Source organism: Catharus ustulatus, chromosome 7 (genome assembly GCF_009819885.2).
Source record: "Catharus ustulatus isolate bCatUst1 chromosome 7, bCatUst1.pri.v2, whole genome shotgun sequence".
Lineage (NCBI taxonomy): Eukaryota > Metazoa > Chordata > Aves > Passeriformes > Turdidae > Catharus > Catharus ustulatus.
The window spans coordinates 12,839,590-12,867,553 of NC_046227.1; the positions used below are offsets into that span (position 1 = coordinate 12,839,590).

Consider the following 27,964-nt stretch of genomic DNA (forward strand, 5'->3'; position numbering starts at 1 on the left):
CAGACTATCTGATGACCTTCAGTTACAGGGGGAAGAAATGCAAAAACAAAATGAAAAAAAAACCCAAAAAAAGAAGAAGAAAATAAAAAGGGATAATATTTGCAAAATGGGAGATCTGAAGAATATGAAAGGCAACAGGCTGAACAAAGGCCCAAGTCTGTGCAGAAGACAGGCACTCTCAGAATAACAAACAGTGTAGCTTAGTTACTATGGCAACTTGAGAAACACAATGAAAACAGCCACATTCCCCAATGATGAATGGGCCTGGCTCTGAAACACTGAAATCAAGATGCTGGAGAAGTCTACCTGGTCCAGCACACCTTCTGCAAGTGTCTTACCCGGTACTCCGTGTCGTAGCTTGGCAAAATGATGCGGCCTTCCCTCCACTCCTCCCCTTGGTCCTCCGTGATGACCCACAGTGCCTTGTGCTCCTGGCTGGCTTCCCGCCAGACCCGCAGCATCACCCCATTGCTGCCCCACGCCTGGTACTGGAAAACCATGCAGACAGCACTCTGGGGCAAATAGATGGTGGGGCTGATGAGCCGAGCTCGCTGGCCTTCCCTCCTCCCGCTGCTTTGCAGTTGCAGGTAACTCCTGACATCTGTTCAGAGAGGAAAATACCATTCTATTATTTTCTACAGCCACTGGCAACAAGTGTCTCACCTCCTGCCAAGTGGCTTTGCAGTGTCTGTAAAATGGGATCTCACACGGGCACCCTTTGTGTGCTCATCCAGCTGTGCCACTGCTGCACCCTGTGCAGCCCAGGCAGGGCACACTTCCCTCACCAGCCACCACCCTCTCCCTGGGTAGGAGACCAACAGCAGAAAGTGGTTAAGCAAAAGACTGACATAATTAGAAGAAGTTAAAAAGCTGGAGCAAGTTATTGTCAGAGGAAGTGATGCCACGATAATTGCATTGGCAGGGGGTATGTGTGTTTATTCTATTGGGAGCTTCCGCAATGAACCAGCCTGAGGTGGGTTTTTCTAAATGTCAGCACTGAAAACTCGTCCTGTTTTGAGGATACACACAACAAAATGAAACTCTGGCTCTCAGTTTTTCTGTAATGCAGCAATACAGCCTCTAAAGCACAACACAGAGGAGGGACATGGACCCAATATGTGAAGCATGCATAGGTGACAACTGGGTGGTTGCAAACTTGAAGGTAGCTGAAATACATACAACAGAGGTTTCATTTGCTCTAATATTACATTTAGATTGTGCCACATTTTTTGTCAGTCCTCAGGGAGGAGAGATTTGATATACTTGATATCCCACGAGAAGTTCAAGGCTGAAGCTGGAACTGGAGATATTTGATCTGAATACCAATAGCAGCAAAAGCCCATGGATACAAATCCCCAGGCACACCTGACGTTATCTGGAATCAGTGGTTTCCAGCCCTCTCTGATGAAAAGCCTCCTCAAGGTGTTTCCCATTTGCAGCTTGGATGTCTGAAATCCCTCAGCACAGACTGAAAGCCAAGTGTGTAGCTGTCGTGATCTTTAACTGTCCCTCCATCATGACCAATGCCAGGACAGAGTCCTTTGGGTCACTCCAGCTGCAGAGAGCAAGGTGACCCAGACATGCCAGCTACCAGTATTTCTGAATTTTGCATTTTGCTCAACAGAGGGATGCACAGAGCACGCTTGCTCTTGCTACACAGTGGGCAAGTGCCGCTGGTGCTTCATGCCAGCATGTGCTAGAGGATTATCTCTGCCCCAGAACTACACTGAAGGGTTTGTTACTTCCTTCCTCCACATCTTAGCCTGCTCTGAGCAGCAGCTTGCCCCTGCCTGCCCTGCTCCCCCTGTGGCTTCAATGGCCAGAGCAGCGTCTGTACTCAGAATGTTTGCAAAATGCACTCAGAACACTCTCCAACACTTAAACCAGAGAGACCTGAACTTGGAATCCATGGAAAGACAGGTCCAACCCAGAAAACAGCAGCTGACCTCACTACTGCTCCGCAGTCAGGTGACATTGCAGCCCAAAGGAGATCTATCAGTGGCACTGGCCCTGCTGCAAGATTGTCAGTGCCAGAGAGCAGAAACCAACCACTGTGAGCTACGCAGCCTTCTAAAATAAATTTAGGACAAGATAACAAGAATATTTGCCATCATTCTACTCCTAGCATGTGTGATCAAAGTACTTCAAAAGCATATCCACTCCTATGAACTTTCACTGATTTTCCTGTATGAAGGACAAATCTGTTCCCGACTGGCCACATAAAGAAACAGCAATATTTTAGCAAAATTTTCCAGCACCTATGAAATGTCCCTGGGCCACTTGGCACTTTATGCCAACAAACAGTAGCAGAAAAAAAAGATGAAAGTGTGTTTGCCCACTCCTGCTTGAGTGAATCACTTGAAAAAGTACCATGCCGTTTTCTAATGGAGGAGTGTTCTTGTGATTTACCTCAGAGTGGTAGTAGTGGAGGAGGAGATGTGGGAGATAAACAAGTGGAGGAATTAAAAAAAAAAGAACAAGCTGTACTCCATGCCTAAGGAGTGATAAGGCATAATAAGTCATCAAGGTCTCCTGAATTAAAATCCTCTTTTTGTAATTCACTACAAGCCTCTTCAAATAAAAAAGCAGCAACAAGAAAAGAACAGCAACAACAAACAAGGGAGCAAATCAGACTGCAGTCATACACTTATCTCACAGCTGAAATGGTCTCACAGGGAAATCTTTAATAAAGCACTAGTCAGGCTCAAGAATGATCAAATCCAGATCCGCAAAATTTAGGACCAACAGTTAGTGCCGGTATCTAAGCAGCCTGACTGCGTGCAGGGCATTGAGCCATCCTTGGATGTACCCATAGCCCACAGCTGACCAGAGGGGACTATTCTAATTGTGCCGCTGGACACCTCCCATTACCCACACCCAGGGAACCAGTGATATGCAGTGTGGTTGCCTTGCCACTTCAGCAGAAGAGCCTGTGTGCCTCTGAGTTACATCCCTCCCACCAGGATTGACACTGACCTTCTGTTTGTTCCCATTCCGATCAAACTGTGAAATCAAAGAAACTCCTAAACTGCAGCCAAAATTAATGCTCCACTCAGTAACACAGGATCTTTCAGAAACTTGGGAGCCCTCCATCTCCTGTGCTCTCTGACCAGTCCTTGCTGTGGCCCACAGAGATCTCCAGGACCTCCTGTCAGTCCCAAGGGCTGCAAGGAGGCTTAGTCTCTGGGTGGTGATTCCAGTTCCTCCCTGCAAGCAGCAGTGGGTTTGGGCACCATGTGCTCTTGCTTCTGGTACCAGTGCCAGTTTCTGGGGTGGAAAGCCAAGTGCAGACAGGCATGACTTTCTATGTCATTTGAAGATGAAATAAATGGCTGGATCACTCTAATGGCTAGTTGAACCTTTGGAAAAGCCCTACAAATTTGCTGAGACTGATTGAATAAGGGCACTGTGGAGCTAATTGTTGGAACAGCACGTGGAAGCCTGGTGGTTCCAGTAGTCACTCTGATTGATACAGTAAATGGAAGCCTTTGGCACAGAAAGCATCTGAAAGGCTGATTTCCCCTGTTAAAACACTTGAAGGGAGCTTTGCAACGATGAGCTGATCAATTCTTCCAGGATCAGAAATGCATTTTAATCTCTTTCCCAGAACTTTTCTTTGCAGTCTCTATTCCTAACACGATAGCTACATCCCCCACAGAACTGGCACTGGTAGTTCAAAGCACCGGCTCAAAAAAGGCAGGACAAACCCACTCAGGCATTTTACTGCTGTTTTGCAACCAATGCTACGGCATAAATCTCATGGAAGATTTATGGGATCATCTGGATGTAAGGGAGCCAGTAATGTAAACGTGGAACCACCCCAGCCAGATGATGGCAGAGCCCTCGTGTGTGCATGGCAGTGAGTCCTGGATAAATCACCAGCTGGGCTCTGCAAACCAACCATCTGGGCAACGCGGTTTTCTCTTGGCACACCTGTCCCCTCCTGCTGGGAAGCCATCTGAGAGGACATTAGGGGCAGTGGGGGATGAAGCCCCACAGTTTGGGTCAGACTGCAAGCACAAGCCACAGCAGTTGCCCCCTCTGCAAGGTCAGCCTGCCTGTGCTTGGGTCCTGCACATCTCACCCAGTCAAAAGGAAAGCACCTTCCCTCAGCAGCACATCTGGAGGTGTTCCAGAAAAACGTGTTGGGCAGCATGTACACAAGCAATTACTGAGATTTCAGATTCCTTCTGCATTTCCCCCTCACTGGATAGTGTTGAGTTACAGCTACTACTCCTATGGAGAAACCATGTGAATTGCTTTCACTTATGTCCCTCCAAAGGTCGCTGCACTCCCTTTGCTGCACAGCGTGCTTTAGCTGGCAGCACTGCAGCCCAGTGGCAGCCACCTCTTGTCTGTTAAATCCCATAGGTGACCACACTGCTGTGGGCACTGTCTGCTGCTTGCACAGCCCCAAATGCCATCCCAACCACACTGTGTCATGGCCAGGGGGACATCACAGTGAGGCATGATCCTGCTTTCTTCTGGGGCATGTGAGGTGGAGGCTGCATCAGCTCTTACCATTCCTGGGAAGCAGATCAGCTCAGATGCCCTCATGACTGCAGGGTAGTTTGGTAGCAAGGGAATGGCAGCTGCATGAATATGCAGATTGAAATTGGATAGTTATCATATTTTTTAATTTTTTTGGCAAATCATGCAAATTCACCTCAAAAGGCTGCCACTATAATTTCATGACAGACTTTCATCTAGGATGGGAAGTCAATCCACCATAAAGCTAATATTTATATTAACTAGATCACTGCATCTACTGGAAAATCCCCTCAATTTTGATTATGTGTTAATTAGCCTGCCAAGTCCTTGCCATTTCAGTCTCTAAATCAGCCCGTCAAAAGGCATAAAATCCCACACTTACCCAGAACCAGACTCCCAGCCTGCTCTCCAGAGCCTTTCTAATGGACCTGCCATTACATCCTCTCAATTAAGCCTCACATCCTCAACAGCACGGTGAGTCCTACCACCTCCCCCAAGGAGTGCAGGGAGGGCACAGTGTCCCTGACAAATCAAATGCCAATTAGAGCTCGACATTCATGCTAAGTGAACTGCCAGCCACCAAAACTTGTCCTTTGGCAGTGTGGCAGGCACCCTGCCTGCCCCTACATGGAAGGTGTGCACAGCCCCAGCAGCCCAGGCTCTGTGCCTGCACAGCTGCAGGTGTGAGCAGGCTGGAGCTGCACTGCACTGCACTGCACTGGCTGCTGCTTGCTCCTGCATGCACTCCTTTCTCCTTTTCCCAGCCCTGCTCTGTGACTCCCTGCTGCAAAGGGCGTCACAAACACTGAGGTTTGAGAAATGGTGTCTTGCTTTGCAGAAAACATTCCAGCCTGCTTTTTAAGTGGGAATGTCATTGGTGTTTGGGTCCAAAAAGTGACTGAGGCAAGCAGTTTCTTCTCCTCTGCCTCCAGCCCAGCCCAGCCTAAGCAAGCAGGACCTTTGCTGGAACAGACCATAGCCATACCTCCTTCTCTCATCAAAGACAGTATGGGCACATGGAGCCAGAGCCTGGCCCTAGCCTGCAGCCAGGGAACTCACACAGACCAGCTGACGCTCAGCAAACCTCTTGTGACCAAGGTGCTGGGGTGTCCCAGCTCTGCCACGCTGTGGGCAGCCAGGGCACGAAGGACTTTTTAGCATTTGCTGTCCTCACTGTGCAAATGAGAGTCAGGAGAGACACGCACAGCTTTGCTGAGAAGCAATCTGCACCACACATGAGGGGAGCGAAGAGAGACAGAGATGGATATGTGGTCTCCTTCCCACAGCGTGCAGCTGCTCACTCATTGCACAGAAATGCTTGACTTTCATACCACCCCACATGTAAAACTCCTTCCTACTTCAAAGGACACAGGATTGACCCTTGAGGTCAAAATGTGTCCCCAAGGCACAAGCCCTGAGACTCTCATGAGAGTAAGTGCAGACCCACTCCAGTTCAGCCCTGCCCTGTTAACACCATGAAAACCTTTCTGCTGGTTTGGACACATTAGAATCAAGGCCTTCGGGCAGCAGTTCTCATGGATTGCAGGAAAAATATGAAACTTTCCCTTTTAAAGATCCCATGGGAAAAACACAGGAATGGTAAGGGTTCACCATCAGCTTAAAAACAGCTTAACATTTGTTTCTCTTAAAAAATAAGCTCTTACGAAACTTCAGAGCACTATAAACACTCCTCTGCTGAAAACACTTTGAAACAAATAAACCTTTCCCTGCAGTGCCCGCAACCCAAATGAGCAGCATTCCTGACCCTCAAAGCCAGCAAGGCCGTGGCCCACAAGAGAAGCTCTCAGTGGGTTTTTGCAGCCCAGCCCAAAAGCTGTGTGGTCAGGAGAGCTGCAAGGTTAAAAGTGCTTCCTTTTCTGTGTGCATGTACAGCTGCCAACATCCAAACAACACAGGGCTCACGATGCTGCCAGGGCTCTGACCCCGATGCTGTGTTCACCCGAAAGAGAAGCAGCACATGGTAAAGCTGCAGATCCTGCAGTGCTCTTCTAGAACCACAGGACATTTACTTAAGCACTGCAAGACAAGGGAAGGGGAAAAATGGGCAAAACGTGGAGATTCCAGCTCTTCAGTACTGGGTTATTAACGTAGCATCACTGAGAGCAATACAATCACATCGACCAGCTAAGGATACAACCCAGGATCTTTAGACCATTCAGGATCAAGACCCCAGTGAAATGCAAAGATGTTGAAAAGTTGAGGTGCCCAAGTTATCGACACAGATTTATTTTCAGGTCTTAAGACCTTTTCTTGACACCAATGGCATGCTGCCATTGCGTGCAGCAGGAGGGGGAATGAAATCTCATTGAAACCTGAACTCATTGCTCCTTGAAGCTTGCTAGGTGCAGCTAAGGGGAATCTTTCTACAGATGGGAAGCATCTGAAAGTCCATAGAGGGAAAAATCCTGACAATCTCTTATGGGGGCATGGAAGAGGGAGCCAATGGTATTTTCTAGGCTTGCAAAGGGCAGGTAGCAGTTGGAACCATGCTGGGCTTCTGCTGAGCTGGGCACTTGGGGTCCACTTTCACCAATGAGGTCCCCAGACATGTAATGGGAGCCTGCAGGAGAGGACGTGGAGTTAATCCATGGTGTGAAGAGCCCAAGGAACACAGGGCTAAAAAAAGAAATGCAGAGCTGCCTGAAAGAGTATCTTGGAAATAAAAATAGTGGAATGAGAGCAGTGGGTGTCTTGTCAGTCTTGAGAAGTTCTCCGTGCCAAAGACAAGGAGGAATTGCATGCAGCGCATAAAATGAAATTGGGAGATATCTGAGGAATTCAGGCCTGTCTCTCAGCAGACTTTTCTAATCAAGTGCCTCACAGAAGATATTTCACCATGGTCATTTCCTTCCCCCTCTCTCTTATGCAGACTGAGCCAGGGCTCCTCCTGTCATTATTATTTTTCCCTTTTTAATTTTAATTTTTGTTTTGCCATTTTCAAAAGAAGTAGAAACACATTCCACATAGCTCTTAAAGGCACAGCACACTTTCTTGCTACTGTGGAGCAGCCATGGCCTCTAGCCTGGGCCAGCACCTTTAAATCAGAGTAAATTGGGCTCTGGCAGCCTTGAGCTCCCCTCAACTTCTGCCCGGCCTCTAACCAAGCACAGCTGCTCTCCTTCACCCAACTGCTCACCCCAGGGTGGGGAATTCACAAGCAAAGACCACCCCGAACAACAGCTTTTCATTCCTTGCTCTCTGGAGTCTGAGCGTGAATTTTCTAACTGGAAACAAAGTGCTGGAGGGAGTACGAGGGAAGGGCAGGGGAAGAATGGGGGAGTGTGAACCAAACAATGCTTTGATTCTGTCACCACCAAGGAGCTGGCATTGCCTCTTTTTCATGTTTCTCCAGTTGCCTTTAAAAGCTCTTCAGGGAGGGAAAAAGCAAATAGTTGCTTCTTTTTGTGTCATGTCTTCTTAATTTCTAAGAGCAGGACCAAAGTGAGGCACAGCAGTGATGCCTTTGTATTGCAACTCCTCTGCAGCCCTGTGCTGTGGGGGCAAGGCAGTGGATGCCCACAGATGCCAGGATGGCACTCCCTTGCCTGAGGCAGCCAGGAGGCAGATCCATGGCAGTGCCAATGCTGATCCTCAGCCTGTGCTGGTGTTTGCTGCTGGCTTCCCCCACTGCTGTGGGTAAGTCACTGCAGCGCCCTGGAGCCAGCACCTCCTTCCCTGCCCACACAGCCCATGACTTGCAGGGCAGTGCTGGAATTTCTGCCTGCACCCCTCAGTGCTTCAGTGCCTGACTGCACAGCACCCCAAGGGAGAGCTCTCCACACTGGCACAAAAACAGACCACTGAACTCAGCAGGACGATATTCCCCAGCCCCAACAGTGAAACTGCGCAATTCATAACTGAGAAAAAGGAGAAAGAGCAGAAGAAGGGTAAAAACCAGGACTGCATGCTGCTGTCTGAGGCAGCACCAGCCTCTCCTGGGCTACAACAGGATCTTCTAAGAAACTATGGCCAACTAATTGTAGGGAGACTCAGGGGACAGGAAATGAAATGAAAAATTGAGTCTGAGTTATAAAAATAAGTAATTTTTATCCTACTTGCAAGAGACTTATATTAATTAAACATTATTACAGTGAATGAGATGGGGAGGGTTATTAAGTCTGGGGCTGGTTTTAAGTGTTCGCTCCTGTTGCCTGAGGCTCCACTGAGCTCCAGATATTAATCTTCTAAAGCACTCAAATGCTGAAGAGATAAACACTTGAAATATGAAAATATTTTTCTCCATAGCAGACACTGTGTCCCTATGTCACGCCAAAGAATTTTTCAGATGTCCATATGGGCTGCACTTACAGCATTACCGTGTCTCTTAAAAAAAAGCTAAGCACCTCAGGAGCTGAAGAGAGAAATGATGTGTGCATTTGTGTGGGGGTGATTTGTGTGTGGAGATGTAGCAGATTCTCCTCTTCCCATATGTTTCTGGAATACATATTTTCCTCTTTAGCACTGCCTACCAGGTGTTGGCTGCACGGCTTTCCAACTGGCTGGCGGCACTGCCAATCTGGCCAGCGACTCTGCCAGGTGGCTAACAGGTTCTCCTGAATGTTTGCATTCCCAGACTCAACCTTACCCAGGGAGGGCGAGGAGGGGCCCACATGATACACAGCTCCCTGGGCATGGGTCATACAGACACTGAAATCACCGGGCTCCAGGGCAGAGCCCAGCACAGGTCAGATCAGCCAGCTCGCCTGCAGCAGCCCTGCCTTTCACAAGCAATGACTGAGAGTGAAGTGGTGCTACTGCGACACAGCCCACTGTAAGGAAGCTGGCAAATGTTCTTCGTGCCAACCGTGCCACAAAGTCAATGAGGGATAAGGAAAGCACACTAGTCCTGGCCTGAGTTCCAGGATGTGAAGCTGAAGAACTTGATCTATCAACTGCATTGCCAGAGGCAGGCTCCCTTGCAACCCATGCCAGCACATCTCAGTGAGGTCCTCCATAAATTAGGCTTTGTCACAGCAATGTGAATCTTCTGCTTCCAAAGCACGAAGAGAAAAAGGCAAAAGTCAAACAGCAAGAAGCTGGCATTTGCAGCATTCTTTGGGCTTAGCTCATCCTTCACTTGGAGGAGACTGAAATCCAGCCTCTGCAAGCCCAGAGTGCAGAGTAGCTGAAGACTATAGGCAATCTGAGTAACATATGGGAGAGGAAGAAATGCATTCTGGGGAAAAAGCACTGGATCCTACAGAGGACATTTGGATTGGGATGTGGAACAAAGCCTGGGCTAGCCTTCACAGTCCCACTGGATTCAAAGTGTCTGATTCAAGGCTATCTCAAGAGGACAGTTAGTATAATTCAGTGCCAGCGGTCACAGTCCTATAAATAAGTCATGAACCATACAGTAAAGCATCTGAAAGTTTCCATGAAAGAAGTTCAGCTCTGCACAACCCTTGCAACCCATGATAGCTGTGCAATAGTCATTCATACTGCTCACACGGAGAAAGCCCCATCAGCTCTCTCTTCCCTGCTTTGGTATTAATCATCTTACCAGGCACAGCGTCAGGGCTGGCTTCAGAGTTGCCAATCCAGGTGCCTGTAGGCTGAAAGGACCACGTATAACCCGTTGCCAAGTCGTGTGACCAGCCACAAAGGTCTTCAGGAAGATCAAAGTTGCAGTTGAAGTTCGCAGGGAGTTGGAAATCTTATAAAAGGAAATAGAAGCAAAATGAAGTCGGATTAAAAAATGACCTACCCATGAAGGGTTGCTATTAAAAAACAACCCAAAACTAAAATAGCTGGCAAGCCATCAAAACTGAAGAAAGCATGAAATCTCACTCACACAGATGCTTTTAACCTATCTCACATTTCCTCAGCCCCAAGAATCAGCCTTAAGTTCTGCATCATCAAAATGTTCACACCACATCCTGTGGCTAATCCACCAAACTAAGCAAATATAAAAGCAAGAACCAAGTGCTTCCAGACTCTAATCAGCACCTTCTCTTCCTCCCCTAGAGTGGTCAATATTAAATGCCTTTTAAATGTCAGGGAAGAGTCCTTCCTGAGTGCCCCATGCTCTGCAGTTCCTGCCTGGCTCCAAAAGGAGAATCTCAAATGCTCCAGAAACCCAGCTCCTGAGTGACAGACCTAGCCACTTGCACCAGACGGGAGCTGTCTGTCATCCTGGAGAGCTGTCACTCACTGCTTCCTACCTTCCTGTGGAAATGTTACCAGGGAAAATGTGGGGCCACCATGAGCTCAAGCTTTTGGATTCTGAGTGAAAGAAGCCAACCTATTTCTAGCTCTGCTATGGACTCACCACATGGTTGTTGGGCGAGTCCTTTAGCTTTCCATCTTGAAACAGGGAGCAGAGTTAGTTCCCCTGTGACAACAGCTTTGAAAGCTCTGGAGAGCTTTCCTGCAGAGACAGGGCTGTGGGCAGGCTGGCACTGCCAGGGGCTGCATGTGGCAGTGAGGCAGTTGCTGGCTCCTTCGGTCGAGGGAATCAGGCATGTGGCATGGAGGCTGCAGAAAGCGGCTGAATCCATACCAAGCACTCAGAGGACATGCATGTCTGAGCCTAATTATAGGCCAGGATTTTCCTGAGCAAGGAGGAAGTTTTAAATCACAGTGCCCACTAAGTGGGTGATAGCCAGAAGGAGCTGAGTGACTCAAGTGATAGGCATCAGGAGAACTTCACTGCAAGGGGCAGAGGGCTTTTTTTACATGCTCCCACTCCAAAATAAAACAATGCAGATCATGGTTTCTTTTATTCCAATCTAATCTTGTACCCTGGAGAGCAGCATTGTTTCTGTTTGGCTGTCATAAATCTGATTGTCCAAAGAAACACACTCATTGTTTTATGGAGTATGAGAATGAAAATTGCTGCTAAATCTGAGGGAAGCTGACAAGCAGGCTGGTTCCACGCTCCATAGCATACTCTGCTTGCTCTCTTGCCCTGGATTGCACCCAGGAATCGTATTCTTGCAGAGACTGTTACTGGCCTAAATTTCCTTTCCTTTGAGCTACTTCTGCAACTCACATTTCTAGAACTAAAGTACAGCAGAATCCCCATGGGAGGTGTGAAAAAACCAATTAATGTTCTTTTATTAATTTATTTATTTTTAAACCCATTAATTTTATCTGGGACTGAAAGCTGAAGTGACAGAAATCCTAGGAGCTATCTCAGAGGATAGTTTTTCCTTGTGAGATTCTTATTGAAGTCCTTGTGTAAATGCTCCAGTGCTGAGGCCCAGGCTCTGCTGTTGCACCCAGGGGAATGCATTTCCTGAACACTGCACTGTACAACTAACTTTGCACAGCTCTGTCAAGCCCTCTTCTCTTCTTTTCATCTGAACCTTTCACTACCTTTAGCTGTTCACGTCCCCCTTGCAAGAAGCAGAATATGATGTCTGCTTTTACAGGTAGGGATTTGAGGCAGAGAGGATTTGCCCTCACTCAGCACTGGTTCTTAACAAGCACAGCATGGAGTCTAAACTAACATTCAGCTTCTTCCATCATCAGAAGTAGTCAAGTGCTACAGGTACCAAACCATTTCATGGACATCTGACGGCCATCTAAGACTGGGTAGATGAAATCCTGTGCAGAGTTAGTGTTCCCTTCTCTCTGCTGCCCACACAAGGAGCCCAGACTGTCCTAAATTTTAAGCTGCTGAATTAGGGAAGATGATCCTTAAGCTGGTAAGTGTTCAGGACCTCAGTCTTCAATACGTGTTGTGATTTACTTCCACAGTTGTGACCTCTGCAAAAGGAGCCCTACATACCAGGCAGTCTGAATCACCTTCTGAGTTTATGACAGCCAGCCAAGAGGTGATCTGGAATGGAGATGGTTCTAAACAGGGCACTAAATGAGTTTCTCCAGGTCATGTAAGGAAGCTGGGAGACCAGCTCTTCATGTCTTGTGCCCTAGGGACTGAATTAGTTGCTATCTCTTGCTCTTCCATCCTTCCTTGATAGAACTTATCAGATTCTGGCAGATTTGTTTATGAGTTGGTTTTGGGTTTTTTTTTTTTTTTTTTTTTTTAAATCCTGGCCTATCACTAATAATATTACTCAAAGCTTTCCAGGAATCAGCCCCATGCACTGGCGCTAATGGCAAGATAAGAGTATTTTCCTTGCTCTTAACCCATCAGTTATTGAGATAAAGATGTGCTGCTCTGATACATACCGTCCTCTTCTCCACAGCTATCACCACAGTCGGTTGCTTCTGCGTCAGTTGGGTAGGGAGTTGTGGTCTCTTCACTCTTCAAAGTGGGCACCAGCGTCTCTGCAGTGGGCCTGACATCTGAAAAAAATGGAGTAGAGAAGCTGTTTGCAACAGACAGTACAAGAAGCCCAGGTAGTAGAAACAAGGCCAAAAAATCTTTTTCTCATGTTCTTATAATGACAGGAAGAGATAGAACAAGTATGCCATGACATTTCCACGTGCTACAAATGTCAGCATGGTTTGAACTTCAAGTGAACTGTCTTTCCATATGGGAGTTCTATGGATTTGGAGTTCCCACTGAACAAGACTCTTCTCTAGACATACACACTACTTTTTCTCTTAATTTTTTAATCTACAATCTACACGGGTGCTGGCAATCCACTTAGCTGTCATTACTGGATAAGTGAGATCACAGGCAGAACATCTTTTTCTTTCACAAAGGCATATGACACATTGAAAAAACACCACAACATTCCCACCAATTGTGCCAATTTATAAAACAAGTCACTCAAACCCACAAATGATGTAACCGCAAGCGGACCCAGAGGATCCCCTGGTGAGCTCTGGCTCACTGCAGAAAGCATCTGGTTTCACACTCCAGGCTCCTGACTACGCTTTCAAAGGGTCTCTGTCCAATTTCCCTTTCTCTAACGTGGCCCATGTGTAACAGCCTCCAAGCAGGTGTCAGGGGAAATTTAAGCAAGAAAGGGAAGGATATTAAGATCAACAATAAATGACATTAGGTTCCAGCAAACTCTCCTTTTATGGGTGCATTAAGTGCAGTGCAGCAGGCTTGATTCTTTCCACTTTTAGAAAGAGGCAGCTTAGCTCAGTTATGTGTGATTGTGTTTCTTTGTCGGCACCCTTCAGGATATCATTTAATAAAGCCAGAAGCAGGAGGAAATGGCTAAATACATTGAATATTTTCCATAGGCTTCTTTATGCCCTTTTATTTTCCTGTTATTAAACATGTTATACATAAACTCTCTGGGGTTTTTTTACTTTTTTTTTTCCCCCAGTGGCTGTCTTTTGTTCAGGATAAAATACCAAATAACCTCAAAGTCTTTTAATTTGTAAGTTCAAATTTGTTACAACCCCATAAAACTCCAAATGCAACCAAGAAGCAAATTGCAAGCAGCCAGGCACAAAAAAAGTCATAAAAAAAGAAAAGAAAAAAAAAAAAGCAGCAGGTGAAAGCAACATATCAAAACCTGGAACTTATTTAGAGCTGGAACATTTTTTTAGGTTGTTGTTCCTGTATATCGAGATTTATAGCTGAAATGTGACAATGTGGAAGGACCTTGAAAGCCAAGTCCCATATGGGACACAGATGCTGAGCGGATGTAAATCAACAGTGTTGCAGTGCCCTGGACAAGCCGCAGAAATATATCTTGAAAAATCAGTTACCATGGCAGAGCTGCAACACGATGGTTACAAGAGATAATGAAAATAACAGGCAGGACAGCATCATGTGTGAAATGGAAAGTGTAAAAGAGAGGTCTTGCTTGCTTGCTTTCTCACTCCTCCCCGGCCCTGCAAGTGTCTGTTCGACTGGTGGTAACTGCTAATCAAAATGCAAAGTCACTGAGCAATTGAAACCAGATGTTTGGAACTTCAAAGGAGAGAAACCCAGCTGCAAGTGAACATTCATCATTCTCCACTCTTCAGAGGAAAAATTTTGGCAGGTCTTTGAAAGAAGCCAATTGCTGACTGCCTGCTTCCCAATTTTTGAGTTAGTAGCCAGCTAGTTTGTGAGCCCAGTTGCGGCTGTTACCTGTTTAACTCAGCAATTAAGATGCTTGCTGCTGATAAGAAATAGAAACACCTGGGCAGGCTGCACATGGGCTTAGACCCTTACTTGGAAATAATTTTAATTATCTTGTTTAAATCCATTTCTTAATCTCATTCCCAAGCAAGTGCAATTGCCTGGATTTTCACAGCCACTTTTGTTGCACGCCTGGGTCCTCCCAGCTAAGGAGGGCCCTGTCTTGGCATTGTCAAGGCCTGCTGCACGTAGCCAGCCTGGATTACACGTGCAGATAATGCCATGGGCTATCTCTGCTCCCCAGGTTGCATCAGGGATATAAATGCTTTCTATAACATGGTGAATCCACAAGATTACAAGCCCTGCTCTGATTACAAAGCTGCAGATATTTATGACCTGGCAGTTGAGTTTTAAACATTACAATGTGCAAATTATTACCCAGACTGGGAAACAACCATAAAGCACCTTGCCTGGAAAGAACATGTGCTCTTGCTACTGATATTGAAAATGAGCATGGACACACATGTAAAAGAAAATTTGGGCCAAAAATAGCACGAGAAGTTGAGGATGACAAACCCCTCTTATTCCCTAAGCTGGAGGAGTGCAGTGGAAGGGCTGGCATGCACATGGCTGGAGGTCCTGGGAGGCTGCCTCCCTTCATGGCAGTGATGCAGTGCTGTGATGCACCATCCAGCAGCAGTCTGCAGAGATCTGCCAGCTGGAGACTCCTGGGGGCTGCAGGAAGCAGCAGTGTGGGAGCTGCCTGACCACTTCTGCACAAAGCCCTCAGCTCCTGCTTCTTGCACCTGCTTCTCCCACAACATCCTAGGATGTCGTAAGATTTAAATTAAGATCTAATCTGATTTAAAGTTTAGATAATTTACAATGGATTGCCAGTCCAGGGGGATATTTACCATTGACTTCAAATGTGAAAAATTCTCATTATTAAGAGTGTGTACATGTGCTGTGTGATTTGCTGTTAAGAGTTTGCAATGAATCTTGCAGCACAGTACAGGAGGAAATGCTAGTAAAGACTGCACAAGAGGGTAAAAAAAGCTCTGTGTCTTTCAAACTTCCTAGAATGGGAATTCTTACAAGAAAATGCCTTCTACAGATGTGTTTATAAAATGGAAATCATACCTCTTTATCACTGACATCTGGACTCCAGATTCATATGTAAGCAGATTATTAAAAAATAAAAGATTAAAAAAGAGGACAACTAGCCGCTGGCACTTCAAAGTTAACATCAGACCCAATGACCCTTCGGGTGCATTTTTTGCTTTTGGGAATGAAACTGTGGAGAAATCAATCACCACTGAACCTCAGAGGGTCAGAAGCACAACCTCTATGGATCCCAGTGAGTGTGTGAAGTCAGTTTTCATCTCTGTATTTAAACAAACGGTGGCTGAAAGGCATACCACGTGTGAAAAACAGGTGGGCAAAAGTGAACAAATTTCCTGGGTCTTAGGGATGTTTGTAGAGATCACAGAGTTAACTCCCCAATTTTGTCTGCAAAAAGGTTTCCACGTTGGGTTCAGTGAGAGAGGGACTGTTGTTTTTACTGCAAAGCCTTGTTGTGGCAGTTCAGGATATGAAGTATTGGTCACTGAGCCTCTGCTTCTCCTCCTACTAAACTAAAAAGCCCAAATGTCCTCTAACGTAATAGACTGTGAAAGACTGCACAATGTCCAGGTAAAAGACCTGAAAGGAGTGTGAAAGGAGTTGAGGACAAATTCTGCATGGAGTTTTGTGTGAAAGCTTGGAGTCCAAACATTGCTGCTACATCCTGCACCAAGGCTAGTTCTTTTCAAGGTGGAAATAAAAAGATGGGGCCAAGCCACCCTACAGGTGCTGCCTTCATGGCTGCAGTCTCCCTGCTGCAGCATGGCCAGCAGGAAATAACCCTAAGTTTGCACCTTGCTGGTTTAATGCCTGGCCCCAGAGCAGCCAGTGGCAGAGGTGTAGGGGTTCCTACCTGTCCAGTCACAGCCCAGCACCTCCAGGCGCATTCCTATTCCTGCTGGGGACCACCTCTCCGGGTGCACTCGGATGTACTGGGCAGGAACAGGGTCAAACCTCCGCACCTCAGGGATGTCGTAGTGGATGTTGCCTTCAAAAAGCTACAGAGAGAAGGAGACACTCAGAAAAGGCAAGAGATGTGTGCATTTCATATGCTCTCAAGCAGACTCGATATGTTGGGTGTGGCAGAATGTAGCCACAGTTTGAAGAAGTTTAGCTGGCCGACTCCAGGCCATTGAGCCCAGCTGAGCAGAAATTGGGCTGCTCCTCAGTTTCAAGAGGACCAGCCAGACTATTTCTAAGAAACTTGCACAATCTCTCCTGGCCTCAGCTTAGAATCCAGGGGTTAGATTCTGATCCAAGCCATGCAGGGGAAGCCTGGGGAATATCCACTAACTTCACATAAAAATGAGATCAGATTTGTCCTTTGGTAAATAAAGAAGCTACTGCATGTTCTAGGATGGTGTAAATAGTTGGTTTTCCTCACAGTCCAAGTACTGCTGTTTTTCAGCTTACATGCACGAACTAAAGTCTGTGGGGAATAAACAGAGGGCTATATATAACATCAGCCCTCTTTTGAAAGATCAGGAAAAATTAAAACTTACCCAAATTTTAAGCAGAGGAGTATGCATAAAAACAGAACAGGCAGTAGCAGAGAATTTATTTATTCCTCAAGCCCCCACCCTTCCCATAACACTAAGCAGAAAGATTATGGGGAACTCCAATGATAAGGAAAAAAAGATGGGGAATTTCAGGGTCACACCAGTGTGGAAAATTTCCTGAAGAGAAGTTGTGATTAATCTTCCTCTTTCAGACATGCACGTCACAACAGCCACGTCTTTCCCCTCAAAATATGTAATTAGTTTGTGTAAAACATAATTGTTTTACACAAAACATAACAAAACACCATCTTTTGGACTCTGACCTGCAGGAGCTGGGAGAAGCAGCAGGTGATGTCCACATCCTCATGCCTGGTCCACAATAGAAAATGAAAAGAAATTGCCATCCCTGGGGAAAGGTTGACTTTATGGCCACTAGTACAGATTTGGAGCAACCTGGGATTTCATGGTGACAACCCCAAACTCCCAAGGTGTCTTGGGAGTGGACAGCCAACTTCCCAAGACCCCCATCAGGCAGAATGAAGCTAGTCAGAAACATATTCATATTTTGCAGCTGCTCCAGGCAGTGCCTACCTTGGCTTGCATTGTTTTGGGGTCCTGGATGAAATCCCAGTCCTTTCCATTCATGCTGTAGGCCACCTTAAACTTCTTCACAAAGGAACGGGACTCAGTGGTGGTCACACTGTCCCCTCCACGAGCCCCCTGGATGATGACACCTTTGATGTTCTTCGGGACGCCAAGGTCCACCTGCAGCCACTCCTCCCCAGGCTGGGCTTGGGGCACACGGGGGAACCAGCCCGAGCGGCTGCTCACCAGGCGGGCCATGCTGGGAAACCAGTCATAGCCTCTGATGGAAGAGGCAGAGATCTGGGAGTCAGGAATGAGGCCAGAAAGCATTCCCAGCAAGTTGGAGCAGGGTGAATCTGCAGGGAAGGAAAGGCCATGAACAGTCAGGGTAACTGAAGGGAAGTGCTCATGGTTCTCCTCACAGCATTAAGCTCTGGACACCAAACCAACACCAGCACTGGCCCGTCCCTCAAGTGCATCCCTTGCGATGGATGTCTCCGTGCTAGTCACAGTGCCACCATTCCCACCACAAGCAGCCATGGCGGTGGCAAGGGACAGCACCCTGGGACAGGCTGTTGGAGGGACAGAGGAGCACTGAGGCCAAGGGGAGGAGGGGATCCTCACCAGTGATGCGGCAGCCGTACAGCTCCAGCCTCAGCGCGATGCCGTTGTGCCAGGTCTGGGGACGGATGCGCACGAAGCGTGTGAGCACTGGGCTGTGGATCTTGTTGAGAACCACCTCTGTGGCATCCTCATTGGCCTGAAATGTCTGCAAGGGAAAGGAGGCACAAATGTACATTTGCACACACTGTTACATCCTCACCTCAGATAAGCAGGGAAAACCAAGGAAAGGTTTTCTGGTCAGGGCCAGCCTCCAACCAGGGCAAACACCAGGGGCCAGCAGGGAGATGTGAGCTGCTGTCAGGGACAGCATGGTGGATGGATTCATCTACCAGGCAGGAGAGCCAGGAGCCTTCTGTTGGACTGCCTCTCACAGAACTTCGAGGAACCTCAGACTATCAGGCCTCAGCTGATTCGAGCTTGCCCCCAGACCTAGATCTGCTCCAGTACAAATGACCAGATGCCCCCAAGCAGGCTGACATCCTGACACACCCTTACACTGAGCTCTACCAGGAAACATCACGTGCAAGCAGTGGTGTGAGCAGGAAGGATGCACCTCTGCCTGGGGTGACAAGCTGCTGGCTCAGCCAGCCCCTTGCCTTTGCCTCTCCATGCCACATGGAGACAGCTTCTCGGGAGTTTATGATCCCACATGGTATGGAAAGGCTGCTGCCTTACCAGATGGTGTAATCAATAACTACCAGATGGATGTTAGATCCACCTCTTCTGCCCATATTTCTAACAGGACAGACAAGGACTGGATACATGTGTTTCTATTTTAGGCTGCAAAGCCATAGTGGGAAAGAAAAGGGAGGGAAAGAGGAAATACCCAAGGGTTGGGCAATTTTCAACCCTTTCTCTGCCCCAGCAAAAAGCACTAGAGCTCACTGACCAAGGCTGCAGGCATTGCCTGCTTTCATTCCAAGCACTTCAGGACAGGGCTAGACTATCCTCCCATCTCAGCCAGGAACCACATCCACACTGAGATGCTGGTGAGTTCTTGTGCAAGCTCCCACCATGTGTATGTGTACTACACACAGGAGCTCCCAGTAAGTTTATCTCAGGAAAGCAGGAGAGGGTAATCTCTGGCACCAGTCTCCTGTGGGAGGCAAGAGTCAAACAGCTGAGGACAGAAGAAGGGGTGAGGTGGTATCCTGGCCCCTTGCCTTCAAGAGCAGCTAGGAAGCATTTTGTAAGCCTCCTGTGGCTCTAGGCTTGCAAATGGCACATGTTGCTTCTTTCTCCCGGGATCCAGCACAGCAGGGCATGCAGAGGATGTTTACAGGGCTGTTCACAGCACCCCAGCCAGCTCTGGGCTGCCCCTGCACATCACCATCCACTCCTTCAGGGCAGGCTGCAGCCACCCCACAGAGGGAATCAGTTGCAAATCTGGCTGGTAATTGGGATGAGGAGTTGATGTGAACTTAAGCAGAAATGCTAATCTAGAGAATATATATCATGCTGCTACCGTTTAGCAACACAGCATGGTTTATGTGTTTTTAATATCCTATTTTATCCTGTCTGACCTCACTTCCCATCCTTTTCCTTGCTCAGCAGACACCAAATACCCTTTTTTCCAGCAGGAGGGCTATAAGAAGAGTGGTTACTGTGAAACACTCTCCAGGCATGTGTGTGTGTGTGCAGATGTGTGTGTGTCTTGTAAACCCATGGGCACAGACACACAGACACACACACAATTTAAAAGGATATATTTCCACACCACAGCAAGCTTTCAGCTTTATGCCAACACAGAAGCTGACACACAACACCTTACCTCTGAACCTAACACCGGAGGACAGGAAATGTTTATCTGAGCCTGTGCAACTATTTTAGCACAAGGAGCAGCATGTCAAGTCAGACCAAATGTCTCTCTGTCCCAGAGGATGGCTCCTAATGGTGGCCCCAGCAGATGTCCAAGGGCAGCAAGTCCAATAGAGTCTTCTCCCAGCAACCTCTATTTGCTTCCCACTATCAGCAGTGTGAAGACTCCATGAGCCAAAGGTTGCATATGGACCAGCATGTTTAACAGTCACTGAAGAGGTTTGCTGCTCTTTTTGATTTAACATATTTCAAGTTTTGTTCTTTTTTAGCTCACTTCGCACATACAAGCATCAGGGGCCAGAATCCAAATTTACACCAGCATAATTTGTTGCTGACTTCTGCACAGTCAAGCTTGACAGAAAGCAGAAGCAGGACTGAGCCCAAAAACTGTATCACTACTACAGGCATTGCTGAAAACACCTCTTAGATGACCTTCATCCCAACTACCTGTTTCCAAGAAGAGCAATTTCAATTCTGCTTTAGATTAAGAAACCAGCAACTTACTCAGGCTAGATCACATTCAACAAGCTATGAACTCTGAATCTGGGCCATGACACTCTGGACTGCCAGCATCTGAGGGCAGAATTGGCACCTGACTTCCAGCTCTGCTATCAGCTGCACTGCTAGGATCTGTTCCCTTGAACCTCGCTTCTGGACAGCCCCAACTGGTCACAGCAAGTCACAGCTTCGCACCCTGTTCAGCATAACAGAAAGGGGCCACTCCAGAGGGCATGGGCTTGGTGCTGTTAGAGACCTGAGGTATTCCCACATGCCTGCTCTTTCAGCCTCCTTCCCAAGTGAAATGCATTGTGACCCTGCAGGTCCTGATGCTGCTGACCAGGGTCTGACCCTGACCATCTGGTTTCCCTGTACTGAAAATGCTGACCCCAGAGCCCCAGCACACTGTGGAGAGAGGCCCATTGACTTCAACAGGCTCCACATCCTGCCTCAAATTAGCACTCACAGCATAGGAAGAACTAGCAAGAAAATGTGTGAAGTTGGGAGTGCCAAGAAAGCAAAGATTTCTTCCCTCTCTACCAAAATAGAACATTGCTATTCCTCCCGTCCTCTCTGCTTCCCATCCCACTCAGCACATATTTTGAGCCAAGTCTTCGAATGGTGTAAATCAACATATCACCATCGAAGTATAAGAAGTCACAGTAATTTACACCAGCAGAAAAAAAAAATACCTGGCTGTGATCTAGGGAGATAGATAGATAAATAGATATACACTCAGCAGAGAGCACACATGCACATGAACACACACTGAAGGGTGATGGAGCCAGAAGACAAATGGGAAAACCATTAACAAATTAAAAGCACCTTCCAAGAAACAGCCAAGGGAACTCTCTTTCACTGCTGCATGAAAGAGCTGCCCATCTTCTCCCCATACACACTGTATGTTTACTTCTGTTTCAGTCCAGACAGCAGGTCTGCATGTGAAATTAAATTGATAATCAATGAGAACTGACCTGCTTAATTAATTTGCTGCAGTAAGCAAGTGGTAAGGCAGAGGCTGTAAAAGTAGGGGACATGATGTCTAGGCTAGAGGAGGACTGCAAAAGTTTTCCATGTGCATACACATGCAAGCTCCACACCAGCATTTACAGGTTGCACTTTTGATGTGTTGGAACCATCATAGGGTGATGAGGGGATTGCTGAAGCTACATTAGTTCCAGTGGATACGGGAATTGTGCCACTGGCAGTTTGGAGTGAAGGAGATGAAGGACAGAGAGACAAAAAAATCCCATGAAGTTGAAGAGGCAGCGAGTCAGGGAGGGGGTAGGGGGTAACCTCTCTCCTGCTCTGTTTATTATGCTGCTTGGCCACTCTGCAATTTCTTGGGGTGCTGAAGAGAGTGGCTGAGGGAGGAAGAGAAGGCCAAGGATGGCAGCAGCCCTGCCTTCGTCCGTAAGTATGTGTCTCTTTGGACCCACTAGATTTACTGCAGGATTATGTTACTCCTGTGGAGACAGAGCCCTGGAACAGAGCATGCTAACAGGATTAGGGCTTCAGGATTTAGACAGAGAAGCATGAAGGAGAAAAGTAGGGGAGATTATTTTCCTTGTCAGACGGGGAAGGCATAAAATGGGGCATGTTTGATGGTGGGAGGATTCTGGCTCAAGTGGAGGGTGGATAGTTCTGGATTTATTAAATCCAGGAACAAGGAGTTAAAAGAAAAATGATACTTGGCAACACTCAACAAAGCACAGTGTCTGGGCAAGGCACAGTGTGCTGGGCTGGGCTTGCCAGCTCCGTGTCTTTGAGAGGCTCCACTCAGATTTGGGAGTCATCAGGGACACGAGGAGTGGTGCTATGTTAGCCTGCAAAGGAGATATCAGGCCCAGAAATACAAAGCTGCAGCCTTGCTAGGAAAGCCAGGGCTGTAATTCTCCCCAGGTACTGCACCAAGGGTGAATGCGCAAGGCTGCCTTTGGCAAAGCCTGATGTCTTTGTCCTGCCTGCAAAAGCAGCAGAAGCAGGCTGGGACCTGGATGTTTCAGGGCAAATCCTCTGCACCATGATGTCTCTGCACAGAAACACTGGCTCACTGCACCAGCTTTTCGTGATTTTTCCAGATAAAAAAGCCACAGGATTGAAAGCTTTTCTCTCTTTCCTCAGGTGAATAAATACAGGACATCTGATTAAGGACTGAAAAGACAGAGGAGCACTCCTAAGGGAAGGCACAAGCGTCTCCAAAGAGTCATCCCAAATATTCTCTGCCAGCACCAAAAACCTCTGATGTCCCCAGCTCCAACACAGAGCTGAGATACTGCTCTTTGCAGCAATTCAACCTTCGTGCAGCTACCACCTGAAATGCTGCCCAGGAAAGTTAACTAATAACAAGCACAAAACCATCAAAATTAGTAAGAAATGAAAAATGCACATCAGCTGGATCTTCCTGTTAGCTGCCATTTCTCGTCCATTGACTTCCACAGATTCTGAAAACAAATGTTTCAGTTGCATGTTACACACAGAGCAATGGAGGCAGTGAGAGCAGCACTCATCCCAACCCACTCCAAATCCTGAAATCCATCCCATCCCCAGTCCCTTGCCACACCAGATGATTCCTGTGAGCTCATCTCTGCAGTTACTAAGATGGAGCAGCTCAGATCACACGGGAGCTGTAACGCAAGATGCTACAAAGAAGGAAGCAGATCAGAATGGATGAGAACTTGGTTTTGTGATAAAATCCTCATAGTTGAGGCTGTCCAAAGAAAATGGACAAAAATAAAAGGTCAAATCCTGCCAGGTGAAGAAAATGGCCAAAAACAAAAGGTCAAATCCTGCCAGGTGCTCTTTTCCTTCCTTGGGTTCAAGAAGAGTTGTTGTTTTCTAAAAACATTTTTAAACCATCAGATAAGATCTCGGCACGAACACCAGGGCAATGCCTGGAAGAGAACCTCAGAGGCCATTGGCCTGGCCCCAGGTCACAGGAGGGGGACAACAGGGAGGGCAAGAGCCAGACCAGCTTTTCTGCAGCAGGCTGGGTTTGGCCCTGTCCCCTGGTGGGGACATGCTGCTGTATAGTAAGGGGCAAGTATGGGATGGCAGGTGGTGATGGCCACTGTCCTCTCTGTTTCCCTCTCAGGGACACACAGGAAGGCAGCACAGCACCTCTGGCCAGGTTGCTGGGTTAGCCTTCCCCCCTGCTTCCATACCTGAGGGAAAGACAGAGCACCACACCCTGGACAGGGGATGTCTGGGCCAGGCTTTGTGGGGAGTGGGCTGCCAGGAAGGAGGAAAGCCTGGCAGGGATGGGGTGGGAAGGGGAGGAAGTGAGTGTGGAGCTCCACTCCTGCTGGCCCTGCCTCCCCATCCCAGAAACATAGCAGTGCTCAGCACGGAAACAGCCCAGCCAGCCCTGTCTGCTGTGAGCACGTATTAATCACATTTTCCGCTGCTCCATCCTGCCTTTCCCGTTTCCCTTGCTGCTGAGTGCCAGCAGCTGGGGACTCAAAGGTGAGCCATCACATTTGGCAGGGAAACACCCTGGCCCCACTGTCATCTGAAACACCGGAGGGAGGGGAAGCAGGGGGCAAAAGAGAGGCAGTGAGAGCTTCCCATCCTCTGCAGGGAGCATCCTCTCCTCCCCACCCCTCCTGCACTCGCTGGATTTTCTCTTGCATTAGCTCCCTGATGAAGATGTGAATGTTAGCTGACCCACCTATACATGGCAGAGCATTGCTTTTGGCCCACAGAGCTGGCAGAAATTTAGAGCAGTGTTTGGTACACCCCATATGCCTATGTGTGCATGTGCATATGCATGTGTAGATATAGGTATGTGCATATATATATATGTATCTATCTGTATATAGAGAGTCCCTGTCTGTCCACAGCTTCCCCTCCCTCCCTGCTCCTCATGGCACCAAATCAAGCTGCGGCAGACTTGACGAATCTCTTTGGCATGGTTTGCTCCAGTGCTGCAGCCCGGGCTGTGCGGAGCTCTGCACTGATGCAGGGAGGGAGCTGCACCTCGAGCACAGGCATCTGGGAGCTTGCTTAGCACAGGAACAGAGGGATTAATGCACATAGGGCACTGAAAGTGAGACCAGAGCCCCCAGCACCAGGCCAGTGCCCTGGCCCCACTGTAGCTCAGCAGCTGGCAGCCAGTTGTTTGGTGGGGCAGGAAAGCAGTCACTCGGATGCAAGGGGTAGGCGAGCCACCAAAAAGCAATTACTTATCCTCCAGCCTTGGGAGGTGTCTGCTAAATTAAGGCCAGAATGTGGGAATGAATAGAGACTGGAATAGAGGAGTAAAAAAGAAGAGGTTTGATTTTTTCCACTTTTTTAATGGAAAGAGAAAACAGAGTAGAAAAAAGCTGACAGAAATCAAGGGCCAAATCCTGAAATGGTGGCAATTCAGGTGGTTGTAGGATTGTTTTGGATTGACACCAGCCAGGTTTTAGGGTCTTGCTGGAGTAAATTGGCTTAGCAGCACTGAAATCAATCATGCTGTCCTGCTCCACCCTGGCTGAGGGTACAGTGTCCAACGCCCAGGACTGCAAAGATGGGATATTTATTCTCCTGTGAATAAAACCACCCTCCAGGCCAGATTCCTGCTCCAGTTAAGGCTTGAAAAGGTAAATTTATTGCCAATGGTTATTTGAAACAAGGAGCTGTTTATATAGCTCATCTCTCTGCCCAGCATGAGTATCTCCTGCCTGACTCAGATTACAGCAAAGGTCCCAATGAGACCCCAAACTCACCTGGGGTGAGGAGAGGTGGCCCTGGCCCCCATAAAGATCTGCTGTGACCAGTGGGTCCTGGGAGAGCAGAGAGGCTCTACACCACCACTGCTCTACACTCCAGCAAGACCCTAAAACCTGGCTGGTGTCAATCCAAAACAATCCTACAACCACCTGTGTTAGAGCTATGCATGAGCTCTGACATGAACTCCTGTCCTGGAGCCAGCCCACCCGCGATCTGGGGGAGTCCAGCTGAGGACTCCCCTATGTGGTGCTGGGCTGCCCTGTACCTACATTTCCCTACTTCTAAAATAGGACTAACACTCCCTCACTGGCACATGAGGAGCTTAAATACTCCAAATATTGCAGGTATGAGACCCTGATAGGTACCTCTGCACAGAGAGGACTCATTCTGGGAAGCAGAGGGAATTTGAACCTAAGGCACACTTGTGGGGAAGGGGAAATCACACAGCCCGGAAGGGAAGGAAATGTCTGGATGAATCCTGGACAAGGCAGGCTACTGCATTTCATGCCAGCAGTGCCTGTGCCAGCAAAGGGAAGGGACAGCTAATTTGATAGAAGTGCTGAGCAATTGAAAATTACTGGGACGTGTGTGGGACTCCAGCCACAGAGTTCACACGGACACACTATGGCAGGAAGGACTGAATGCAGCAGCAGTGCTGGTGGGTACCACAGAAAAGCAGGCAAGTGCTTTCTTGAGGCACCCTTAACCTGGGAACAGCCCCATGACCAAAGCCATTGACAGAGAAAAACCAGCCCAGCACCAGGGCTACCTTTACCCCATACACCAAACCTCCCAGGCAGACCACTCCAAGTTTACCTTTCCTGGCCACACACCCGCACACATATGGTGTGAAATGAATGAACACCCATATTTACCCTCCCTCCTCCTTCTCTATGGGTGTCCCCCAAACACAGCAAGAGCATGCACAGCTCCCAGGGATCAATGCACCCTTGCTGACCATGCCTGCTTAGTGCAGATCCCACAGCTCTGGCTGCCTGAATTGTTTCTCATAATTTATTGCTCATTTTGTTCTCTGGGACGGTGCAATTGCCTCTTAGGATTTGTGCCCTTTCATTTCCAGGCCTCAGTAACTCCTGAACTACAGTTTCATGTGGTTTTGTGATTGTTAACCCAGCATGCAGACGGATCTACAACCATAAAAGCTCAATGAATCTTATATGGCAAAACACAGGCTGCATGTGTTATTTTTTCCTTCATCTGCAGTCAAAGAACATACTCTCACCACCACAAAAGATGCAGCAGCAGCCAGGTTTTCCAAGGAATAGTGTTCCCTCATTGCTGTGCAGAGGAGAAAGGACTATTTCTGCTCAGAGCATCATCACTCTTTTAGCTGTCATCAAGAAAAAGGGTCCTTCACAGATTAAACCCTCTGGGCCTGCAAAATCTCTCAGCTCTCTTCCCTCTTGTTGGCTGCAAGACTCAGCAAGGTGCAGGCAGAAGAGACACAAAGGACATTACCTTGTGGTTTTTCCCGTGTCTGTACATCATCCAGTCCTCCCCATTGGTGCTGACCTCCAGCTTGTAGGTACGGACATAGTAGCCCTTCTGGGTTTCTCTCGAGATGGCCCCCTGTGTGGCAATGGCTGTGAGCACAGTCAGGAAGTGGAGGTCCACCTTTCCAGGGGAAAAAGAGACAAGAAAGAGAATGGTGACCACCTGAGAGTCCAGAGTGGCTAATTAGTTCCTCTCTCTGTCTCTGAAAAATAAAAAGGTGCAAATTCAGCCTCACTCTATCTGTGGGTGCGCAGCTCAACAGCCAAAACCCTTCCCAGGGCTGACTTTAGCAGAATAGAACCCTGAGCCACAAATAGATAAGGATCTTGATGTCTGTTTATATGAGACCACCACAAAGCCTTCTTCTTGCCTCAGACCAAGCAATAGGATCTGCACAGAAGTGCACCTCCGTTAAAGCAGGACAGAGACTGACTTTTTCCATGTAAAATAAAAGCATGATATCCAATTAGCAAGTGCTGCAACTCTTAGTTTTCCATTGCTATTCTGGTTTTTTGTTTGTTTTTTTGGTTCTTTTTTGTTTTGGGGTTTTTTTTGTTGTTGGTTTTTTTGTTTTGTTTTGTTTTTGTTTTTTTTGTTTTACAACATGGGTTGAGAAAGGTCAGCAGAGCTGGCTTAGTAGCCCTGCCATGAATGAAGAATGAGACGTCTGCTGGAGGCAATGACATTCAGCACCTCCTGCTCGTAGTGCCCTTTAGCAAGCAGTGTCTCCCGGCGATGTGACACAGCCAGAAGCTGTGTGTGGACACACTGTGGCTCTAACCAGCTCCCAGGGAAAGCCTTTGCTCTGTCAGCCCCCTGCCTGACACCAGCCCGCTCGCTCTCCCTGCATCACTGATGAGATAAATATTATTCTAGTTGTTTTTCTATGCACCCCCTGGAGACTTTGGTCCTCAGCCCAGTGGCGGAGTCAGTGGCCCTTGTAAGTGGCAGAGGTCTCTCAGTCTCTGTCAGTCTGATGGAAAGTCCATCAAGGCTTGGGCAGAAAGGAGGGGGTGGGAGCAAGGCAGCGGATGGAGTCAGTCCTTGTGCGGGCAAGCTAAAGGGAGAGCCAGCCTGCCGCGTTCCACCGAGGCACTGCAGCTCCCCTGCTGCTCGCTCCCCACGAGCCACA

At 47.8% G+C, this 27,964-nt stretch overlaps 1 protein-coding gene across 5 annotated transcripts in view; it reads right to left on the minus strand.

The window, feature by feature from the left end:
- NRP2 (neuropilin 2) overlaps nucleotides 1-27,964 on the minus strand; it is an 88,613-nt gene that overhangs the window by 24,916 nt on the left and 35,733 nt on the right. For all 5 annotated transcript variants that reach the window (XM_033064385.2, XM_033064382.2, XM_033064383.2 and 2 more), the window contains exons 7-13: nucleotides 26,797-26,952; nucleotides 18,286-18,430; nucleotides 17,668-18,017; nucleotides 16,431-16,575; nucleotides 12,652-12,768; nucleotides 10,016-10,168; nucleotides 339-601 (exon numbers count right to left, since the gene is read on the minus strand). In XM_033064385.2, the coding sequence (XP_032920276.1) occupies nucleotides 339-601; nucleotides 10,016-10,168; nucleotides 12,652-12,768; nucleotides 16,431-16,575; nucleotides 17,668-18,017; nucleotides 18,286-18,430; nucleotides 26,797-26,952 (1,329 nt within the window). The remainder of the gene's footprint in view (nucleotides 1-338; nucleotides 602-10,015; nucleotides 10,169-12,651; nucleotides 12,769-16,430; nucleotides 16,576-17,667; nucleotides 18,018-18,285; nucleotides 18,431-26,796; nucleotides 26,953-27,964) is intronic.